Raw genomic sequence first — 13,876 nt, 5'->3', positions numbered from 1 at the left:
GAAACCTTTAAACCTATGAGATCTTACATTACCCACAACTTCCATGAAAAGAGAATTAGGATAAAAAACAGAGACAGACAGAAAGAAAGGAGAGATTTAGAAGAACACACATAGAGTTACCACCTCCTAGGATTCCACTTTGGGTGAGACAGGAGCTCGAGGAAGCTGGCAGGGTCCAGACCAAGTGCTGGCCCTGTGCTCCATCTATTAAGCTGCCATGGATCTTTCCCCTAAGGAGAGACTTCCAGTCACTTGGCCATTCAGGGGCTGGTTTAGCACCACCCCTCCATGTCAGAGATTGATTGATTGACAGCTCTGCCAGGGCTGAGAGGGTCTGGGGGCAGGGCAGGGCACCACCTCACCTAGCAGCACACAAGCAAGCATTTCAAGCACCCCAAAAAGTGGCTGAGGACACTAAACTCACCCAGCCTCTGACATCAACCAGGACCACGGCACTGGGACCTTTCCTCTTTCGGTCTCATCAGGGTCCCATCTAGAGGCAGAGTAGAAAGGAAAGCACATTGAAACTCATATAATGGGCAATTGCTATACCAGTAAAACCTAATTAACATCTTTTTATGCAGTTCTTTTCCCCCCACCATCTCATGAATCCAAAAATCACAGGATAATCAGGCTCCAGGGGGTGAGTTCATGCAGCACTCTTTTAGCACCTAAAGAAATCCAGCAGATCATCTGTGATTCCCTGTGCTCCTGGAGGCATCACCTTCCTACTTTGAGGCTTAGCATTCTCTAACATTAGATAATTCACACATCTATTTGTGATATTTGTTGGACTTGTAGCCGAGTTCCAAAACAAGCTGGGCAAATTCAATTTAGGCCCCCTTGCCTTTTGTCTCTACAATCTTACATGTCCAGCTATCCCTACAACAAACAAATACACGTCCCAGATCACCACCCTTATCCCTCCCACCAAGCAGGTTTCAGGGAGATTCCCAGAACCTGTACTAAGGGAGAGAGAAAAGGTCAGTGGACATCATGGGAAATGACATACTGTACAATTCTACTACTGAAATGATCTGGATTGCCTCAGTGGTGAGAGTTAAAGAGAAAATAAAACTCATTCATGCCAACCTCCTCAGTATGTCATTTTCAGGGTCATGATTTCAGACCATAAGCCTTTTCAACTTAACCAAGCCCTTCAGTGGTTCTCCAACTTAAATCTTTCTTTTAATCCTTCCCTGTCTACAGCTGGAAAGAATCAGGAGCTGGGTTAGCATAGCCTTTGATTGATTGATTGATTGATTGATTGACAGCTCAGCCAGGCTGGGGGTCTGGGGGTGGGGCACTGTCTCACCAGAAGCAAGGCCTGACCCATCCTCAACCACACACCCACCAGCATTGGTTTGAGGCACTCAGCTCATCCAGCCTCTGACAGCCACCCCATATCTCAGTACAAAAGACTGGAACCACCACACTGGGACCTTTCCTCTCCTGCTCCCATCTAGTAGATAGAGAGGAAGGGAAAGAAGAAGAAAGCATTCTGAAACTCCTGTAAGGGGCAGCTGCTATTCATAAATCTAATTAATATCCCTTTATGAAGTCCATTCCCTCCAGCAGCTCTTGAGTCCAAAAACTTCAGGACAATCAGGCTCTGGGGGGGAAATGCATGCAGCAATCTTTCAGCACCCAAGGAGTCAAGCAGGTCATCCATGATTTCCAGTGTGTTCTTGGAGGCAACACTTTCCTTGTGTGAAGTTTAATGTCATCTAATATTAGATAATTTACACTACTATTTTTGATACTTGAACTTGTAAGCTGGGGGTGGTTCCAAGAGTTTTTTTGTCAGGGGCCCGATCTCTACATTTTGGAATGGATAACAATACTTTGGGAGAAGGCCAACAGGGTATCAGCTCCTTCTTGGGCACTGTTAGGAAGCCCACCACTTCCCACACACTCCCAGTACTTTTATCACATGTTGGAGCAGGGAGAGGGATCAGTTGTCCCCTCCTCATGCAACAGTATGAAACAGTACGTTTCAAAGACTAGAGACTTTTACCATGTGCTTTCTCGTCAGAAGGCTTTATTTCATTTCCCCAGTAAAATTTTCAACAAGTCTCTGTCCTTGGAACTTAACTACTTCTTTTGCAGGGTGTGGTGTTATCACCTTCAGCTCTGCCATTTGGCATGCTAATTCCTTAACAAAAGGGTAGGGCGGAGTGTGAATGTCCAAGGGCACATAATTATTATAAAATCAATAATGAGAAAACAACCACATGCTAAAAAATTCCTATGGATTGTTTGAATGAAAATGGCTTGGAGACTGCCTATGTACATCTAAAGAGCTACTCTGCACAGAAGCTTTGACCACCCCAAATTGGTCAGTAGCCAGTCAAGCTTCATACAGCACCTCAGAGCGAGAGGCACTGTGAGTAATAATGGCAAAGTGACCACAGTTCATGGCAGAAGGCAGTAATGGTGCCCCTTCACATCTGGAATATTTGCATCCAATGCCATCCATGACACATCCTGATGGCAATGTGGTTGTTCAAATCCAAACTCATGTCCTGAAGCCAGGGAAGTCACAGAAGTTGCAGCAGAAAGGACACCCGGGTTTGTGCAGTCTCAGAGTTGCTGCACTGTGCTGCAAAGAGAGGCAGGTGGGCTGCACAGTACTCAAGGTTTGCAGCACAAAACAACAAAATGAGAGAAGTTAGCACCAAGAGGTAGCAATCATCAGCCCTAGTAGCTGGCTGGATAATCAGATCATGTGGAAGAATTTAGTAAACATTTCATTTTGAACCATTGTTGACCTCCCATTGATTGTGGAGGTCTTGGGACTGTTTCATGTGCTTTTTGCCACAGGGACTGGATTCGTAAACATTGGTAAATAACTGAAGGCATAAACATGAGTCACTACTTAGGCACATCACAAATGTTTGATTTAACAACATTTTGATTTAGGAAACCCACGGGGTTATTGTGGATTTTATGCAGTGTAAATGCTTCTTTTGCTATATACTTGCCTGAGAACATAAGCTGTCAACATAAAAAAGCTAGAAAGCTGTGGTTCATTTTTGTTCCTCCTACTCTTGTAATTCCCTCTTTTGTTTATAAAGCCTTCCAGTAAAGTATTTTATTTGTAAGCTTAATAACAGAGACAGCACAGTGGAAAGAATCTTTAACTAGAGGCTTCTGAGAGGCCTAACAAAGTAACAGAAGGATGAATATCAGTCTTTCTTGACTGTGAGCAAATAAAACCCTGGTGACAGTCTCCCTGCCACTGCTCTGCTATTCGTGGAAGCAAGGAAAATAGTTCTTACCAAAGTACATGTTTTTGTTGAAAATGTAAAAAGCAAAATACTGAGCATAGTGCATAATATGACAGTGATTCACCATCCTCTTTCATGTATGTTTTCCTTTTTCCATACTGCTCTTCTGCTTACTTTCCCCCACCCAGTACTCCTTAGGCTTTGAACTCTCATTCACCCAAGTTGTCAAATTCCTATGAAGGAGAAGCCCTTATCCAGGACTATTTTACCAACCACAAGGAAAATGAAATCTCAGCACCTAAACTAAAACATAGCATTGATTTCTGCAGAAAATTAAAACCAGAACCTTTCCTTTATGTTCTGGCTGCTGCAAATCATGGGTGCACCTGGAATGCAGCCAAGTGATATACAGGTTGTGAGGGCCGCCTGGAGGTGAGCTCATCCCAACACCTGCTCAGAACAGGTTCAGCTCTGTCAGACTGCTCAGTGCCTTGTTCCTGTCAAATATGGAATGCCCCCAAGGGTGAAAACCCCATATCCTCTCTGAACCCATGTCCCAGCATCTGAATACATCGGTGGAGGACTAATTTCTCCTCACATCTAACCTTAACTTCTCTTGTTACAATTTGGGTCCTTGCCTTTTGTCCTTCACCTGCTGCTTCTCTGGGCTGATTCTGGGTCCATTTTCCCTCAGCTTTTCACTGGTTAACTGTACACAGCAATAAGATCCCACCCTTTACTCTTTCCTCTCCGGGATGAAGATGCTTCTTCACCTTCCTCATACACCACATGGCCCAGCCGGCAGTTTGGTGGCCCTGCAGCCCCAAGGCTGGGCCCTCTCCAGTCTGTCTTCCAGCAGCAAGGCCAGAGGTGGCTGCGGCAATGCAGGTGTGGTCTCAGGAGCGCTGAGGAAAGTGAAGAATCCCTTCCCTGGGTAGATCCCACCACAGGTTCTATACGGGGGTATAACCCAGCTGGCCTTGCTGTGGGGACGCGGTGTTGCCGCAGCCCGAGCCGAGGAGCTCAGGGGGCCTCGGCAGGGCCGCCCTCGGTGCGTTCGGCATTCAGGGGCACTGGGGCTCGGGGCTGGTCCTGCTGCACGCAGGGCTCGGCCTGGACGGAGCTCGGTTTGCAGCTGCACACTCGGGCCATAGGTGGCACTGAGGGACGATGTGGTTTGCGTTGTCCCCGAGAAAACGTCACTGCGGAAGAGAAAGCCGGAGAGGAGAAGCTGGGAGTGTGTCGGAGCAGCGGCCAGGCAGGGAGCAGCAGACATGTGGCGGGAGAGCCTTTCAAACGCATGGTGAGATCTCCTCGGCACGGGAGCAGGGATCCAGAGCGGGCTCCGCGCTTGGGCTGCGTGAAAGCCCCGGGAGGGTCAGCAGGCCGTGGGAGAGCGGGAGCAGGAGCTGAGATCTCCTGAGCACGAGTGCGGAGGGGGTGCTGATCCACTGAGCCTTGTTTGTGCCTCTCAGAGAGCTGCTGGGACAGGCTGGCTTTGTTAGAGCGGGGCTTGTGCTGCTGCCTTGATAGCCGCGCTCACACTCCTGCTCACCGACCTCCCGGATGTAAGTGCCGGGGGATATCCCTACCTGTTGCATAAGCTGTTTGTTCTTATGAGCCCTAAGGTTCTTCCATGTCTGGAAGTGATTTAAGGAGAAAAAAAACCACGCATAGGCTGTTTCAGCAAGTGCGAGCAAATTGCCTTGGAGGTAGCTGAGATACCCAGTACAGGCTCCAGGTTCTGCACTTCAGACAGCAGAGGGAAACAATTCTAGGGGATAACAAACACGCAGTGGAGTTGGTTTTTCAGGGATTAGCAAGTCTTTTTCCTTTTTGGCATTTGTTTTGGGTTTTTTTCTTGAAGTACTATAATTATTGTACCAAAGAACTCCCTAATGTAGCTGCCTTCCACAAGGCAGAGTAACAAGACTTGCTTCTATTGTTGCTAGATTTGAGATTGTGCTTTTGTACCAGAAGCTACTAGGCTTAAAGTGAACCGAGGAGGATACTTTTTCCTAGCAGACAGGGGAGACCTAAAGGCTTGATATCCAGTCAGGAGTAACTAAAAGTGTCAAAGGTACAGCAGCTCCTTAAACTCTGGACGGGAAGGGTCCACAAGCCTCTGCTGGTGCCAGCCCGGCAGCACGATCAGCACCACATGGCTGGGAGCAGAACTGCCCTGGAGCTCGGAATTGCCCTGCTGGGGCTGTGCACCTATTGCAACACAGCAGTCAAAGTAAACTATTTTCTTGGCTGAAGCTACACAGCTGCTCACGGGATGAAGCACTACAAGGACACTTACGCAGTTGTTTTCTGCCTTTCATCTAAGCTGTGCTGAAGGAGGGAATATTATGGCAACAAATTATCTAGCTAAAGCACAGCCCAGAAACACTGTCTCTTTGTACAGAGCCAGAGCTTTGTGAGCCCCTCTCTGCCCATCCTATCCAAAGAGTACGAAAAATAATGGCAGATGTTGCCAGGTGGCTAAAGAGATTGTGATCACATCCCTGGGAAATGAGTGGTGCTGGCAGTAGACATTCTTTTCACCATCCAGAAGGGTTGGAATAGGACAACACTATCAGACTGTAAGGATCTTTCTGTTTTTTCCCTTTTGTAGGGAGAGCATCGTGTCCCGGATCAGGTGAGTGGAATAGCTGTTCTGTGGTGCACTCTCCTCTTTTGGTTGCTGCCCTGACTGGGGCACAGTGTCATCCCTTCTGTACTCTGGATGACAACAACAACAAAATCTTCACTCACAGCCCCCTTGCAGCCCCCTGCAGGATCCCCCGACACCTCTACTAATCCCCAAGGGAAGCTGGGGAACTTGAAACACAAGTCAGAGGGGTGGGAAGGTACACTACATTTAGGACTGCATGTCTGTCAACTCCAGTTTTGGCAGCTTGGCTCCCACACCTCAAGTGGGCACCTTGCTGTTCAGAACAGAAACAGGGGCACCAGCAGATACTCCTTACTTGAGAGCTCCGGGGGAGAGCCAGGATTGCCCTAAGAGATGATTGACTCTGTAAGGCGGCTGTGTATGAAACACTGGCAAGACAAGCATGTCCAGCACATCCAGCTTTCTTCAGCTGCTGGAGACTTTTGTCTCTCCTCTGCTCCTCAGCCCACTCTGCCCATGCAGTTTTTATTCCTGGACAAGTCCAGCTGCTACTGTCTCATTCACTGCAGCACCTGCCTCAAAGTAGCTTGGCTCATATCCTGTTGAACTTTGTCCCCCTGGGCATCCTGGTTCACAAGGAAAGGGACAAAGAAGACTTGTGATCAGCAAGTCCTGATCAGCAAGGACTTGAGACCCCTAAGAAGCCTTGGTAGATAGAACCCTGCCCCAAATCTTACCTGTGATCTTCAAAAATAACAGAAATACCCAGTTCCTGCTGACTGCCTGGGATTTGGAGGCTTTTATCCCCGCTCAGTCCCTGTGGATGTGCAAACAAGCCTCAGCATAAGTCCCTTTGACACTGCTGTTGGTAAACACTAGCAATTTTGTGCCTCCCCAGGCCTTTTGACTATTCTCAGAAGAATGCAGTCCTGGTCCCTGTGGCTGCCCTGGGGGTTGGAGGGATGCTGCTCTGCTGGCTCAGATCTGGGCGCAAGATGAAGACCATTGACATGGGCGATGGGTGGTGGGGCGCAGGAGAAAGGCCCCCCAAAGGGAAAGAAGACACAAGCATCCGTCCCTTCAAGATTGAAACATCTGACCAAGAAATCGAGGTACAGCTGCCTGGGGGGTAAGGAGGGGCAGAAAGCTGCAAGGGGAGGTAGTCCATCACCCACCCCACTGCCTCGAGGTGATGCCTTGGGGCTGACAGCAGGGCACTTCCATGTGCCAGGGCAGCTACCCAGCTCCATTGGATGATGGTCTGGCTCACCATTCTTTATGAAGGGGATTTGAGCTCTGGTTCCTTGCAATGACCCCTAAAGACTTTCTGAGACAGCAGCCCCCCAGTGCAATCTGCAGAAAGGCCATGCTTTGAGCAACAGACTTTGACAGTGAGTCTGTGGATGGTGGAGCAGGGCAGGAGAGCATTGGGACAGCTGTGGCACCAGTAGGGCAGGACTGAGGGGCTTCCACAGAGGAAAGGGCTGTAAGGCTGAAGAGGGATGGTGTCTTGACTGAATCATAGCTCCTCCATGCCTGCATGCCTGTCTCTGTCTGACCAAGCAGCAACCAGCAGCTCAAGGTGAAATTCTTATTCTCCCAGCCAGCAGTGCTGCCAAACTCCTAGCAGCAAAAACCCTGAAGTGAGTTAGCAGCAAGCCAAGAGTTAGCAGCACCGACCACTCCTGGGTGCCCATGGGGAACTTGTAACCTGTAGAAAATTGTATTCCACATACAAACAATTCAGGTGGTTCATTAGAGTATGACACTTCTTCAGGAGGGCTTGTGGTGTCCCAGAGAGCAATACAAAAGCCAGCAGAGCCAGGAAAGCCTGTCTGTGCCTGCCCTGGCATAGGGCACATGGCAGCAGCTGGCCAGCCTGGCAAGAAGGGCTCTCTTCCACAGGACCTGCACCAGCGCCTGGATCGGTTCCGCTTCACACCGCACGTGGAAGGAGCCGCCTTCCACTACGGCTTCAACTCCAGCTACCTGCGGAAGGTGGTGGACTACTGGAGGAATCAGTTTGACTGGCGCAAGCAAGTGGAAGTGCTGAACAAATACCCCCACTTCCACACCACCATTGAAGGTGAGGGGGCCTCTGTGCCTTGAACAGGTCTCACTGGGAAATGCACAGCAAGAAGGGGGAGATGTAAAAAGTGATGATATTTGAGATAAGCTATGCATAACAGCTTTGTGATACAAGTGAAATGGAGACTCTATTATTAATATCCTTATAGGGATTAAGAGCATTACACAGTGGGAATAAGATTAGGTCTGCCTCAAGATGGGCTTCATCTGGCTCTGAACCCATGTTAACTAACCATGAGGTGCTCTTCAGTGATTGCCTTGAAGCCACCTTTGAAAACTGTGAAATTCAGCCAGACTGAGGCTGGAATATCCCTCCCCACCACACAGTAGTTTAGCCAGGTGAACTTAGCCAGACTTTACACAAATTATCTCTAGATTAGGGTAGAAAGACTTTACATAATTCATCTCTATGTTAGACTTCTATCACGCCCTTTGTCATGTTTCGCTTTTAACTACTGTAATGTTTTTGCATGTATCTTACCCCCATTGTGCTGTACATTCAAGTGCAGTCCTTACTTATATACTATGAGACCAGTTTCTCTGGAGATGGATGCTAATCTCCAGTGACCCCAATATCTGTGGCTGGGGTCAATATCTCTGTCTGTATGCAAAAGATAAGACAACTGATACTATGCCAGGCATTCCCTTTCAGCCATGCATCTTCTTGCAGTGGGCTGATTGTGAAACTTCTGCTCCAGATGCTAATTACAGTTTTGCCTCCCTCCTTCTACAGAATGCAAAGCAGAAACTGTGGCCCCAGAGCTTTAATTTTTCTTTCTTGGATGTGTGACAGGGATTGATATCCATTTTATCCATGTGAAGCCATCCTATGTTCCTCATGGTCAAGCTGTTCGACCTCTGCTGATGGTCCATGGCTGGCCTGGCTCCTTCTATGAGTTCTACAAGATCATCCCTCTGCTCACGGAGCCAGCCAAGCACGGCCTGAATGAGGGTGATGTGGTGTTTGAGGTCATCTGCCCCTCCATCCCAGGATATGCTTTCTCAGAGGCCTCTCACCAGAAAGGTAAGCAATGAAAAGGCTCTGTTGGAATTGCAGTTTTTGGAGTAACACCTCAACTATCCCAGGCAGCCCTGGGCACTGCAGTTTGTAGTGCAGATGCCTGGCTCTTCACTAAGGCCCATGTGGCTGAGGCTTTGGGGCTGGCTGCGGAGATTTGCAATACTGGAAGTCAGGTCTGATTGCATTTTCCACTGAATTCCTTTCATCTTGTGTTCACTTTCTTTCCAAGGAGTGAGGCAGAGCAGCATTGCACACTGTCCCTTCCCACAGCTCCCTACACATGTGCCTCGGTCAGGTCACAGTCTTTGGCCAGGGGAGGAGCACTAGGACCAACAGGTCTCCTGTGTTTCCCTTTACCTACAGGGTTTGACTCCATAGCAACTGCCCGGATATTCCATAAGCTGATGAACAGATTGGGCTTCAAGGAATACTACCTACAGGGAGGGGACTGGGGATCTCGCATTACCACTAACATGGCCCAGATGCTGCCACAGTAAGTAGCAAAGGAAACCAGTGCAGAACAGCTGCCTCCAGTTCCTGCCCTATCTTCTGGCTCCATGGTCCTACCTTCTGTTTGCCCTGCTTCTCATTCCCTTCTGCTCTGCATCCTTCAGGGACAACCCCAGCTGTATATTCAATTGCATTCATATGCTTTGTATTGAGTTTTTTTTAAATCATTATGAACCTGAAGGGTTTTGTGTATTTGATTCAGTTCAGTGTTTATCTCACAGCTGCAGTCCGACTTGTTTTCTAGAAAACTTGGAGACAGAAAATTGCTTGATTTAACCCTCTATTCCTTAACTTACTTTTAGATCTGTGAAAGGGCTTCATCTGAATCTTGTTTTCATCATGGCACAAGGCTTGGGAAAGATGATTAGTACAATGCTTGGGGCTTATGTACCATGGCTTGTAGGCTTCAGCAGGGAAGATGTTCGACGTTTCTATCCTTTCATGGAGAAAAACATTTATGAAGTCCTACGAGAGTCTGGATACTTACACATCCAAGCCACCAAACCAGACACTGCAGGTAATGTACCTTCTCTGTATCCCTGTGAACATGCTGCACTAATCACTTGTGGTACATGAAAACAAAGGCCAGCCAAATTTGAGAAGCAATGACTTCTGGTGACTTGAGTGCAAGACTCATGGGAGTAATGAGTTTATGGGGATGAGAACTGTATAAAATGAAGCTAAAAGAAACCACTCAAAAAAAGATGGAGATTTCAAGTATATATTTTCAAGGTCTTTTAAATAGTACACCACTTTCCTTGAGAATGAACCCATTTCCATAGAGTCCTTCAAATGTAAAACACAGGGTTCTGAAACGGAATCTTTGAGAAGTAAATGGGGCTGAAAACAAGAAATATATCACAAGCAAAGACGTGCAATGTGAAAGTTGTAAAAAGGTAGACAAAGCTCAAACACCTGAAAAGCCAGAATGCTGACATCCTGGGGCCAGTGGACAAGGCCTGTGAAGAAAGATGTGGCCATTTCATTATGTTAAGAGGAACTGTTTGCATCAGTACCCACCAGAGAGGATTCTGACTTGATTGAAGTCATCCCTCAACAGGAAAGACAGCAGAGCTGTCTCAGGCTGGTGTCAGATTTGGAGACCAGAGAACAAACAGCCCCCCATCCCAGCAATTCACCAAAGGAGAAGCAGCTCAAACTGGAATGTCAGTGAATGCCTAGACTATTGCTTGAAGTGATTGCAAACCCAAAGAAATAAAAGGAGATAAACACTATATGAGGTGGGAAGGAGTCATTGTGGCAGTAGTGTTTCTGGTTGTTTGGGTGTTTTTAAGGGCCAAAAAGTGAAGGGATCCACAAAAAAAAAAAAAAAGAAGATCAGTATGTCTAGTCTCTCTCTGATCAGAAATCTGACAGGATTGTTTAAACAAGGAGAATTGTTTTACAGGGCATAATATCTCAGGGAAATCATGCTTCAAGAATCAGAGTTCTGGCAGAATCAAACAGCTGTAGATCCACTAATGGAACTAATATAATTTCCAAAAATATTTTGTTGGGGCTCCTTCCCCAGCATCCTTAAGAAATTGAACTGCCTTAAGAAAAGAAAGCTAGTCAATATGAGAATCCAAGCACAGGAATAAATCCACAAGTTCCAGGGGAAGGAGAGAATCACAAAAATCTGTGCTGACATCTGTACCCTTTAACAAGATCCTAGCTTCTCTATGAATAAAAGTTAATAATTAGATGTAAAACTGACAGTTATCCAAGCTTTGGTTTATAAGTGACTGGTTGATAAAACCAGCCAATAAAACCTGATATCAACAAAGTTCAAAGCAGTTTAAGTGGGTTCAAGTTTGGCTGCTCCCATGAGAGATTCCATGAGTCAAAGGTAGTGCTCCCAAAAATCAGCTGGATCAAAGATTAAGGCACTTTTGCAAACTCTAAAAAAAAATGAAAAGCAAAAACACAGAATCCCTTATATGTGTGATATTCTGAATCTATTGTATTCTTGTTCACCCTGTTTCATACATATATTTTAGAATCAGAATAAATCCCATCCTAAGCAGGACAGTGCTCCCAAATATTTTATCTGAAATTTCTTTTCAGACTGCTATCTCTGAATTTGCTCCTTTTGCCACACATCACCAAGAAGCCAATGGAACTTCCTTAACTCCCAGCTTCTTTTGTATAGGACCTATCTAAATTTGTAGTGCCCTCAGATACAGCCAGAATTCCTCTGCAGAGAATTTGTCACAAATAAAGTACAATAAGGGATAGATAAATACAGACTCTCTGTGTACTGAATTCTCTAGAAAACTCTGAGCTCTTCATCAAAGTCCAGTTTAACTTGCACTGAAGTATTGCAATGCCAGGCAACTGCAACAGCTCTTCTCTTCTCCTCGCTTAGGTTGTGGACTGAATGACTCCCCAGTGGGGCTCGCTGCATATATTATGGAGAAATTCTCAACCTGGACAGACAAATCTTTTCGGACTAAAGATGATGGAGGCTTGGAAAGGTAAGATGTTAGGTTATGTTATTTTGTGAGAAGTTTCATTAAAAGAATGACTGGTGGGAACTAATATGAGGATACAGGTAAGATACTAGCCTGGCAAAGCTGAAATTTAGGGAGGAAAGGCTGACATGACAAGCACTAGTTTAAACTTAGAGCAGACTGCCTGCACACTACTGCTCCAGCACCAGGCAGTTTTGCTCTGAACACACAGGTGCCAACTCATCTGCTGCTTGAAAATAAGTGGAGATTAAGGGAGACAGCAGTTCTTGAGGGCATGAGCCTAGCATAGAGCACTGAGCAACAGCTTCCAGCTAAATTTCTTCCTCTCTCAACAGCAAATACTCTCTTGATGAGCTTTTGACCAATGTGATGATTTATTGGGTGACATCCTCCATTGTGTCCTCAATGCGATACTACAAGGAAAACTTTTCCAAGGACCCAAGAATTCATGACAGGTAATTATGTGGCAAGTTGCAAGGTAGATTTGCAAATGAGGTTGAAACATTTGCCTGTATCAACAGTTAGATCACTTACAACAGCAAATTTAATTCTGAGAAAAATGAAAGTTCAAATTCTTACTTGCTTTGGATAAATGTAGTTAAGGGTCACTTTTCTTTTGAACCTGTAATGCACACAAGGTAGCTTGCAGCCAAGACAATGCAAAAGACTTAAAGCACCAAGCAAAGTCTTGTGTTCAAAACATAAGTCTATATACTTATTCACCAAACAAATGTGACTTGTAGCCCAGTTCAGTGAAAACAAAACATAAGATCATGGGCACACCAAAGAGAGAAGTATAAACTGAATTAGGAAGGCTACTGCTTGCTGCAGGATAAGCTAAGAACTACAAGAGTTAAGCACAAACATGGGGTAGCAACTTGGAGAGCAGTACTTGAAACCCAGCACCTCGTGACAGCTGGCTCATTAAGTTGATGCTAAGAGAGGCTGACCACAAAATATTGCTGAGCAGACAAGTAGCTGATCATCTGAACAAGTGGGGGAATCTTTTTCTTGGAGGACTGAACCAGCCCCTTTCCTCTCCAGAGAGTAATTTGTTATGCATTTGGGATCATATTCTAAAGCAAATGGGCTGGCTCATTTCTCAAAGAGGTGTGCTATCTTGTCATGTAGCACAACACTTACAAAAGTTAAACTCAAAGATGGGGAACATTTCAAGACCAACCCATGTGCAAACTTGGCTCTACTTTGCACTTCTACAGATATCATCTTCTAAAACATAATGATACCTGAATAGAAATGAAGCTCCTCAGTGGAGTGCAGACCAGGAAGTGCACTGCACAAAGTGGGGAAACTTCTCCAGCTGAATGTGTTCCCAGAGACAGAGGTTTTATAGACTTCCCCCAGGACTGGTTTCAACAATGCAATGAACTTCTGTCTTCCAGGGTTAGCGTACATGTTCCCACAGGGATTGCAGCCTTTCCTCAGGAGATTGTACACGTACCACGTGTCTGGACAAAGAAGGTCTACAAGAACATAGTCACTTACACTTACATGCCACGTGGAGGGCATTTTGCTGCCTTTGAGGAACCAAAGCTCCTGGCACAAGACATCATGCAGTTTGTCCGAAAAGTGGAACAGCTGTGAGCCTGCAGTTGAAATATGTGCACAGAATGGAAACAAGGGGCTCTACCAGTGACAGAACAGGGTTTGTTTAATCCCTCAAAATAATCTCATATAGAAGCCAGCATTTTATTTTGATAATAATTACAGTCTTGATTTTTAAAATTCAATTAGTAATGTTTTCATAAGGAAAAAAAAACAAACAAAACATCCAAAACGCATTTTGTGTTCCTTAGTTCCCAGCACCTTATCATTGCTGCATTCATAGTTCAAGTATAACAGAATATGTAAACAGTTTATTGCAGTAACATTGCACTCAACTGAGGAAGAGAGGTGAAAGGAACTGGCCAAG

At 45.9% G+C, this 13,876-nt stretch overlaps 1 protein-coding gene across 1 annotated transcript; it reads left to right on the top strand.

The window, feature by feature from the left end:
- Nucleotides 1-4,385: 4,385 nt before the first annotated feature.
- On the top strand, nt 4,386-13,759 carry LOC102060438 (epoxide hydrolase 1-like). Its single transcript, XM_014266704.3, is given in 11 exon segments — nt 4,386-4,497; nt 4,500-4,533; nt 5,851-5,874; nt 6,749-6,962; nt 7,756-7,936; nt 8,732-8,962; nt 9,323-9,452; nt 9,772-9,986; nt 11,838-11,946; nt 12,279-12,398; nt 13,347-13,759. Coding segments are annotated over 11 exon segments (1,557 nt in total). The 5' UTR covers nt 4,386-4,400; the 3' UTR covers nt 13,549-13,759.
- The last annotated feature ends 117 nt before the right edge of the window (nt 13,760-13,876 follow it).

This window comes from Zonotrichia albicollis, chromosome 3 (genome assembly GCF_047830755.1).
Source record: "Zonotrichia albicollis isolate bZonAlb1 chromosome 3, bZonAlb1.hap1, whole genome shotgun sequence".
NCBI lineage: Eukaryota > Metazoa > Chordata > Aves > Passeriformes > Passerellidae > Zonotrichia > Zonotrichia albicollis.
Note: the sequence above shows the minus strand (reverse complement) of the source record. Positions and strands in the feature narration are given on the sequence as shown.